Raw genomic sequence first — 10011 nt, 5'->3', positions numbered from 1 at the left:
ATAGTGATATAAATCCAACAGTAAAGATTGATTAAATCAGTTAATAACCTGTCCCTCTAGTGTATCCATTCTCCTCAGCAGTGCACTGAAGCTCTTTTCCTCTTCCCTCTCCAGCTTTTCAATTAAGGTGGCAACTCTTAGAAAACAAACAAAAATAACATGAGACTGAGACTTAGATTAGCTGCAACTGAACTAAAAATGTAACTTTTTTTCAAGTTCTATATTAAACAAATCACATCATTTACTCACAGTTTATTCAACAAAACATTTATCACAGAATAAGTGAAGACTATGAGTTGAAAACATTTTTAGTGATAAATGAGTTTGGTTTATCATGAATACAAAAATACTGGATCTAAACTTCAGAAAGGCAATTCTGGGCCACAGTACCCTACAATGTGGCACAATATATTTTAATAAAGCACAGGCAGCCATTTCTAATATAAATATATACATCTTTAGCACCTTAATTACTAAAAAGACCAACACATTTATAGCCTACTGACATGGTCTATGATTAAAGTAGACATAACAAGGACTGAACCCATCTCACTTCATTGTACTCTGTGCCTGAATTTCTTTTGCAGAATCACCCTGAGATTTCAGACTGTCCAGTGACTTGGTGACCTGAAGACACAAAGCAACCAGTAATTTAACCATCTGCACACACAATGATGAAGAAGGTTGGAAATAAAACACAAACTTTTTACAGTGATAAAGATCTGTTAGAGATTGATTAAATCAGTTCATAACCTGATCCTCTAGTTTCTCCAGTTTTTTCAGCAGTGCAGTGGAGCTTGTTTCCTCTTCCCTAGTCAGCCGTTCAGTTAAGGTGGTAACCCTCAGGAAACAAACAAAAATAACACGAGTAACTGAGATGTAGATTATTGCAACTGATCTAAAAACATATATTCTTTAGATTTTTTCTTTTAAACATATTCATGTTTTATATCAAACAAATAACGGTTCTTACTCAGTTTATGCAATAAAAGATATTATTCACATAGAATAAGCAAAGACTATATATTGAAATTGTTTTTCATAATAGATTAGTTTGATTAATCATGATTAAAGTCTGAGTCACAGAACCCTACAACATGGCACAAGTTATGTAAAAAAAAAAGAAAAAAAAAGACAACTATTTACAATATGAAACCCTCAATCCATGTAATAGGGGCCTGCCTCATGCAATGCATGGCAGGCAGCTATTGTTCTACACCCAATAAGATGTCTATTTAGTTATTGGGGTCTGCAATAAATAAAGAGTCTACTGCAAAGTAGACTCTTTAGCTGCTGACAGTTTTCTGTCAAGGTGGTTCAGGGCATATCAAAAAGAATCCAGACTCCCAGCCATTCATTTTCATCCCACTGTCAAAAATTCGAAAGGGGAGGACAACATTTCTCTCTCTTCTGTGCTTTTACTGTGATTTTGGTACAGATATGAACCGCAGGACTATTAAAAATGACAAATGTCCCTCTGAAACACTTCAAACGGTTTTCGGATAGGTTTTAAGGTTCCTGAACACGAAGGATTTGTCCGGGCTGCTTTTTTCAGTGAATCTTACTGGCTCAGGCAGATAGGATTGTCTCCCCCCTGACACACAGGCAGAGAGGACAGTTGGTAGAAGGGATTAAAGTGCATATTTAAGGTTCTTTTAAATGGCAGAAAAATATTTCCTGAGGTCAAACAGTAAATCGGGTTACAGTATTTGGTTTCTAATTAGCTAGCGAATGTTATAAAGTGTTGAATCAACAACAAAGCTCTGCGTCTAGAAAAAAGGTATAGTTTGTGTGACGTAACTGGAGGAGAATGGAATCCAACGGCTGCGGTCTGATTGCTGAGCTCAAGGATGAACTCTCGTTAGATTTATTTAATCATTTAGTCTCAGGTCGTTTGCAACACTGCAATAGGGACACTAAAAAGAAAAGATTGATGTTCATTTTGCTTGTATTTATTTATTTTTTCCAAGGAACAGTTAGGAGAACTGAGTCACACTTGTTTATGTGCAGCTGTTCATGCTGCAATTGGTCTGGACATTTTGAGGGGAAAAAAAACAACAGAAAAAAAAATTTTTAGCCTTGGTGAATTTCATCCAGCTGGGAAGATAAGATTTCCCCACCAGCAGTATGTTAACTAACACAGTGATCTGCAGTGTGCACTTTTGCAAGGAGGCTTACAATGAAAGCAACCAGAATAAATACTAGATGGGATGCAGAAGAAATGACAAAGTCAGACTGAAATCCACTACAGTACCACCATAACACAGCAGAAACAGCGAGGGGAAGAACAACGCAACAAAAAAGCCAGAGTCCCAGCTTTGACTTGGAAGATGGACAATGAAGAGTGCTAATTACATTTTCCACAGGTATGAATATTTTTTAGCCTAATTGTAAGTATGATTATTATTTATCTACCTAATCTTGGATAATATATTCCCATAAAAAGATCTAAAGATCTGTAAATGTAAAGATACATTTCCAAAATTTCCTTAGCAAATAGCACTGCATTTAGCATTCCAGGTCAGTGTACATGTTGTTTTGCATTCTAATATCTCGCTTCTACTATTTAAATGATCTCTGTCTACTATGCATAATTCTATCTTCTGGCTCACATGTGAGCCTTCAATATTAAATCTGTAGCCAACTTAATGCTCAGGATCGGTCACCTCCTCCAGGTCTTATTAAAAAAACATGTCAACGTGCTAGTTGCTCTACATGCTACTGATAGCCCTCATGTTAACATTAGCTTTGTAACTAAAATAAGCATTTTAGCTATTTTTTTATTAGCTATGTTCATCATACTGAATGGATTAAGTGGATGTAAATCAACATGCTGCTGATACCATATATGCTACTGATGGCATTTAAGCTAACCATAGCATTTTGGCTAATTTTTGTTTATATACTAATGCTAACATACTGAATGTAGCTAGTCCATCTAAGTCAACACAATAATTATACTCCACATGCTATTGACTACATTTTTGTTCACCTAAGCATTGTTGCTATATTTTAGCATTAGAATGTTGGGTTATAAATGACAAGTACACTTTGGGGAGCCCCTTTTAAATTTCTTCAGATATTTTCTAGTTTAAAGAAAAATTCTCTTTGGCTTTAGTTCAAAAGCTCATATAGATGTATTTGGCCATCTGACAGCCTGGATTTGACTAGAAGACAGAACTTTGTGCAGGATTTTACTTTTGGGATGTATCCTCAATGCGCCCCTCTATGCTCTGGTTCTTCGCCTGCCGTGCAGACAACAGGTATCTGTCCCTCATCAAGGCCTCCCAGGACAACAGCTTCACTTCCTCTTTTGGAGTAAAATCCTTCTCTGAAAAAAAACAACAACAAAAACAAGTGAGATATGATTTGTATTGTCATCATTTTCACATTTATTCTTGTCTAACTATTTTCTTCCAAATAGAGTATCTTGATGAACAGTTCTTTAAAGACATGTTTTGACAAACAAAAGGTGATTCATAGAACTATAAGCTGAAAACTTACCATCTAGTTTATGATTAGGTGAAGTGTGATTCTGAGTCACGTGTTTGATTTTTTTTCTCAGGCTTTTAGATACTGCTAATTAGTTTTTCTGTACTTTTTTGGTCCTGACAATTCCAGCTAACGGATGATGTTTAAAGGCAATAGATTTAAATATCATTCATAAGCAAGAATCAATTTATATTCAGATTGAAACAGCCAATCAGAAACTCCAATTTTTTTCATTATTAATGAACACTTCATTTAAAAAATGTGTGCAAGTTATTTTTATGTGAAGAAGATTCAAAGTTTGCTACTTTTTGTAACAATATGATATATTCTCATTGATACTTAAACTAGAATTTAGAATAAAAAATCTTAACATAAAATGCCAAAGACTGTTTAAAATGTCAACTTCTCATAATTTTATAGCTGATTTAAAATTATAAAACCCTGTTTTCCAGCAGCTGCTCTTTCACACACAGTGTGATACCATCCGTACTCCTACCTAGATAATTACTAATTAGTCATGTCAGAAATGCTGGAAAAAGTTATTTGAGTTCCTAAAGAGAAATTTGACTAATCTAAATGAGGAATCAGCAGGTCAAGGCTTTGCAAAAAATTGTAGATAACTCAAATCTATGACTGGTATGCTTCTAGTAATCTAAAGATAACAATAAAAGATTCCACTAAAGGTTGCATCCTAGGAAGTAAATATTAAAAATAGGTCCTATAAACATTTTGCACAACACAGTAAATGGAGATAATCATCAAAAGCAGTATATCTGAGATCACCTCTTGTAAATATCATACATCTAGAAATCAAGGATTAAGGTCTTACTGAATTCATTGTTTCTGGCTGAAGCGTTCCACAGCACCAATTTTCTGATGAAGAGGTAGAGATGACTGAAGATGATGAAAGGAGGCGGGGGGACCGGGCGGCTATAGTACTCTTTGATCAGCTGATATCTTTGATACTTCCAGATCTTGTCTGTGTTGTCCTGGATCTCGTCAAAAGTGTAGCTGTACAGGTGGAAGATTAACAGATTCATTATGTTGGAAACCAAACTTGAACGAAGGTGTGTCGCTAAGGACTCACTTAAAGATGGCAATGAGGAGGTTGAGGAGCAATATGTTGGCAAAAAGCAAGTAAACACAGAGCATGACGATGGTGATCCACTCAGGGAAGACCGGCATTTGGTTTTCATCCAGCACAGGACACTTGGGCTTCAGAGGATCTGTACCATTCATGCTGCATGAATTTATATCAAACCTAACCTCTGCAGGAGACAAAACACCGAAATTTGAAGATGCATTACCAAGAAAACTGATCTCACCTGCACAGAGATTATGATTTCTCCTTGTATACTAAAACTACACAGTGCACTTCTCCACTCACTGTCAACATTGTCAGGGAAACTTCCAAATATAATGAGGTACGGCTCGTAAATAGCCCCGCGCATCATCCAGTCCAGTCGACTGTCATTGTGGACAAGGATGCCTTGTTTGGCCACACCGTACGCCACGACCCAGATGGTCAGCAGAAACATGAAGAAGAACATATCCCTCATCTGCAGCACAAAATTACATCAGTTAGAGGCCAAAAAGAGGTAAATATCTCCATCTTAATAACAAGAAATTGTTTTGCACAGGTCCTTGTTTACAAAAATGAAATTTAGAAAATAAGACGTAGAATAGAGTCTATAAAGGAAAATACTAGAAAACAATAGTATTTTAAGATCAGACGTAAGTAACCTGCTGAGAAAATGTTGTCTCCAAAGACAGACTTAACAACTAGAAGTTAATAACTGTCATGATGTGCACTGTTCTACTGCTGTTTCCATATTTTATCAGGTTCATTTTCATTCATGCATATTCCTCACCATCTTCTTGACTATGATGATTTTAGGTCCCAACGTGCGATTGATGGTGAAGATCGCCATGAGACGGAGGCAGAAGACCACAAAGTCGATGCACAGGATGATTTTACCTCCATAGAACAGCTTGGTTGTCAGCCTGAATCAAATAATAAGTTGGTGAGTCATACTTGATCTCTTAAGTGGCTTGAAAGACTTTTTATGTCTCTCTGAGAGACAGAGAAGGTACCTGAATCCAAGACCTAGAACGAATAGAAGGATGGAGAGGACGTCCAAAATGTTCCACAGCTCTTTAATGTACACTTTGGCTTTCTCATAAAACCCAAAATGATCAGGATCATAAAACAGCTGAGAAACAAAAAACAGAGTTATAAACTGACTTGTCTGAATTTTATTGTCATCAGATATTGATTGCTGACCTCCACAGGTTAAATGTGGAAGTCGCATTTAACCTGTGAATTTACACAAAGCTAATGTTAACACCCTAGGTCAGTCATGTCCAAAGTCCGGCCCCGGGGCCAAATGCGGCCCGTGGTCGAATGTCATCCGGCCCGCAGCCTGTCATAAAATCAATAATGTCTGGCCCGCACTTAGAATTAATACATTGGGCAGCAGTAATGTTGTGTGACTCAGACCATTTGCAGAAGGAGCTCATTGAGCTGCAGTGTGACGCAGAGAGCCACGGTCGGCACCAGCAGCTTTCTCTCGCGAACTTTTACGACAGCTGGATAAGGACAGGTTTCGAGAGATTTGAGCATTTGGTAAGAAAATGCTAAGCTTGTTTGGGTCGACGTTAGGGTTGCCACCTGTCAGAAATCAAAATAAGGGATGCGTTGTCCTAGTCTCATAAGGGGGTAGAGAGGGGGGTGCACGCGCTGGGCTTCGACTAGAGCAGTGGTTCTTAACCTGGGTTCGATCGAACCCCAGGGGTTCGATGAGTCAGTCTCAGGGGTTCGGTGGAGCCTCTGCCGCGGAGGTAAAGACACACTTGTGTAAAGTCGTGATGACGCACCACTTTGCCATCTCTTGCTGCAGAAGATCACGTTACATTGCTCAGCCAATCAGTGCTGCGGAGGAGCACTGATTGAAGGAGTTCCACTCTCAGCATTGAACTTGTGTCTTTAATTACTTCAGCAAAACTCACCGTTTTTACCAAATTCTGTAGCTTTTTTTCTAAATCTGCTCCTTAGTCGCATCTTTTCAGGGTTGGTACTGAGTCTAGTGGCGTGGGGGTGGTAACACAACTAATATAATTACATTATTAAATCAGAATACCGCAAAGTCTTTATTATTTGTTATTAATTTTTCATTCTCGTAAGAATGTAGAGCTAATTAAATGATCTAAGGAAGACCTTAAAGTGGTTCCAGTTATTTTGTAGTTGAATCCTAATTATTGAAATGCTGACCCATTGCAGTTTGCAAGAAAAGCCAGCCAGCAACCCACCATGCCTATAATTCTCTGGAGGAAACCTTGCGAACACAACTGAAGAATGAGGTTGGTACATTTGCATAATTTTTTAATACCAGCCTAGGCAACTGCCCATGTGGCCCATATAAAAAAAAAAACCATTGTACATCTGAAAGAAAAGCATCAAGTTCACTTATTTTAAAGTGACTATTATTGATCTTTCTCACTAAACAAAAGTATTCAAACTTTTATTTTCATGGTGATAATGTATTACTGCAACAAAAGACATACTTGTTTTGAGGCTCTTTAAATATATTTACCATGGGTACCATTAAGTATGGTACCCATTACTTATTAGGTGACTCTTAAAGACATCTTAGTATTTTTTATAAATGAGTGTTCATTATATTTGCAGCATCTCACCTGTCTGATCTCCTCACACACCAGAGTGAACAACCAGAAGTAGAGCACCAGCTCTACTACAGATGGAGTTCTCTGGAAGTCGATCATCAGGACGTAAGCAAACAGGAACAGGAAGGCGAAGTACGAGACGATGTTTCCATAAAACTTGACCTGAGGAGAGCAGTACAGTCTTTCCAGTTTGGAATATTCCTCACTCTGCTTACTGTGGGCAGAAACATCAACACAACTCTCATTTAATAAAGAATTGTTGCTTTTACAGAAAACTTTACAATCCAGAGGGTTGAATGAGTCATTAATTGGATCAACCAGAGATTGTCCTCTTACGAGCCATCTGAATTATTCTTCGAAGAGCTTTCTTTGTCCTCTGCCCCTGTAATTCTTATCTGCTCGTTCTGCTCGATTTTTCTCTGGAGGTCTTCATCGTGTCTAAAAAGGAAAAACAGATATGAATGTGGAAAATGTGGAAATGTAATGCTTTACAACTTCCACAGTTTTCATTTGCACAATCACTCCCATTAATAATTCACCTGAACGCCAGAAACTTGGTGTAGATCAGAGGGAAGAAGACCATGCAGACCAGCACCCTCCACACAGGATTGTTGACTGAAAGCTCACCACACCAGATCTGAGTAAGAAGATCCTAAAGCACAAGAGTCTCCTGAAGATGTTTGTACAATATATGGGTTTAAGATGACAACAATGTCTTTTAATCTCTTAAAATTATCTTAAAGACTGGAAATTGAAGACACCAATGTGTGGGTCTGTATTCAATGTTTGAATTAACTTCACTTTTATTTTGGTAAACATGCGGTCCTGACTCCCATGTAAAAGTAGTTATATTCATTTCCATTTTCTCATTTTTTTCACATTCACAAGATTTTATGTAGATAAGAAGTTGTCATAATGGCAGGTTCATAGAGCCTCTAATTTTTTTTGAAGGAAACAGTAAACTTTCTTGTGCAAAGAATAGTTGGTTTTTTTCCCTTCAATGTTCCTATAGGGGCTCTGTACAGGTGGACCTCCACCCCAGTATTGGGTCTTTTTCCAAGATTTCCCTGAATTATGTTCCGTCCACCTCCCCATTAATTTCCTGTCCATTAAAAAAAAATTATAAGTGAGAATGATGAGTTCAGGGTGAGGTGAATGTTAGGTTTACACATACCATTTTTATATAGGTAAGAAGGTGGTCTGACCAGAACATCTTCTGCCGTAAGTTTCCAGTGTTTGGATTATACACAGATTGATTCTGTTTACTAATTAGGTGACTCTTAAAGAAAATTATTTAGACTGGATTTTATTTTGGATCATTAGAATGCATTTGTGTACAGTTGGTTGCATTCAAATGTAAGTGCTTTTCATGTTAAATTCATGATCAGGTGTCATTAATCGTTCACTTCACATTGAAGCACCACTTTGTGTAACATAAAATCCCAACATAAATTAAAGTTTGTTTCTTTAGCAAGAGAAAATATGAAAATTATTTTGTTTGAAGTGTCCATACAGTTAAAAAGGTCCTGATTTATAAAAGTATAACTTTTAAATAAAAATCTGCTTCACCTGAACCCCTGACTGGGACACAAAGTTTTTATTATCGGCTTCCAGCGCCAGTCTCAGGCACGTTGTCTTTCCCCAAAGGCGTGAGATTCGAACCAGCAGCTTTTGGGCGCGCTCCTCATTATTCTTGTAGCACTCGCTGAACACACCTGAAGACACATATGCAGGTCAATAAATCCGATCTCAGCCTATAAAGGTTCTCTTTACCTCTGTCTCGTACCAATTGCATGGTCTTCATAGTGACTGGCGAGCTCCAGCATTTCCTGAGGCTCGTCTGCATCTAGTGACTCATTAGCCATTTTCTTCAGGATCTTACTGGCAGCCAGAGCAGCAGACATGCAGTCTCTACACTGCACACACGCACAGAAATGCAGAGTAAGACACCTATAACACTTAGGAGACACTTTCGTAAAACGTGCAGGAGTTTTTAATCACCTGATCCCAGGCGATTTTAGCCATCTCTTTGTTGTTCTGGACAACTGCCCAAAGGAAAAGGTCTCTGCCTGCAACCTTCTTAGCATCATCTTCCCTCTGAGTTTCAGCTTTAAATCCCTTTAAAAAAGTGGGGGGTTGGATTTTTGAGTTAACTGGTCTGGTATACTCTGTAAAGCTCGATGACATTGCGGAGTCAGTGATCTCATGAAAGTCAAAGAAAAAACATTTAAATATTTTGATGAAATACTTAACATGTTAATGACATTTTGAACTGGAAACACTGGAATTAATCCCACTATGCCACATAAATAGGAGGGAAATAGTTTCTAAGATAATATTTATGTAAAAATGGTTTGTAGCTGAAGTTTGGATGGGAATCATCATAACTGGGTTGTATATTTCTTTCACTGAGGATGGGGATATGTGCTGTGGAATTGAAAGTGAAGTATATATATTTTTTCATCTAAAATGTTTGTTTTAGTAACTTATGACTGTTTCCATTGGGAATGTAATTTTTTTTCTTCCCCAGCCATCTTATTCTACAGACATAGTAGCCTGAATATACTCTGTACTGCTATGAATATGAATAATCCTAACCCAATGCAGAGGAAGCAGGTGAAAATCAACAGTTGACTTCAAATAAATAAATAAAATTACGTTCAAAAAGGACACAACATATTTGAGGACAGATTCAAAAATGAGGGCTCACACATTTTTTTTTTACTTAAGTATTTTTTTCTTGAATCTCTTGTTCAGCTGCTTTTAACTTTCTGTAAAGAAAAATAGAAAATTAGAAGCTCTCACTTCCCATATCCAAACAATATATATATCTAT

At 37.4% G+C, this 10011-nt stretch overlaps 1 protein-coding gene across 1 annotated transcript in view; it reads right to left on the bottom strand.

Annotated features, from left to right (window-relative positions):
* Window positions 1-553: 553 nt before the first annotated feature.
* Window positions 554-10011, bottom strand: part of LOC103132409 (transient receptor potential cation channel subfamily M member 2-like) — a gene marked incomplete at its 3' end in the record, with an annotated part of 33936 nt that continues 24478 nt past the window's right edge. Inside the window, exons 13-26 of the mRNA XM_016667374.1 lie at window positions 9178-9334; window positions 8963-9092; window positions 8746-8891; window positions 7716-7828; window positions 7557-7614; window positions 7189-7416; window positions 5587-5705; window positions 5364-5496; window positions 4880-5051; window positions 4580-4760; window positions 4322-4503; window positions 3199-3331; window positions 754-841; window positions 554-627 (exon numbers count right to left, since the gene is read on the bottom strand). Of these exons, the coding sequence (XP_016522860.1) occupies window positions 554-627; window positions 754-841; window positions 3199-3331; window positions 4322-4503; window positions 4580-4760; window positions 4880-5051; window positions 5364-5496; window positions 5587-5705; window positions 7189-7416; window positions 7557-7614; window positions 7716-7828; window positions 8746-8891; window positions 8963-9092; window positions 9178-9334 (1914 nt within the window). The remainder of the gene's footprint in view (window positions 628-753; window positions 842-3198; window positions 3332-4321; window positions 4504-4579; window positions 4761-4879; window positions 5052-5363; window positions 5497-5586; window positions 5706-7188; window positions 7417-7556; window positions 7615-7715; window positions 7829-8745; window positions 8892-8962; window positions 9093-9177; window positions 9335-10011) is intronic.

Source organism: Poecilia formosa, unplaced genomic scaffold, assembly GCF_000485575.1.
Source record: "Poecilia formosa unplaced genomic scaffold, Poecilia_formosa-5.1.2 Scaffold1038, whole genome shotgun sequence".
NCBI lineage: Eukaryota > Metazoa > Chordata > Actinopteri > Cyprinodontiformes > Poeciliidae > Poecilia > Poecilia formosa.
The sequence above is the reverse complement of the archived record's forward strand: the minus strand, read 5'-3'. Positions and strand labels throughout refer to the sequence as shown.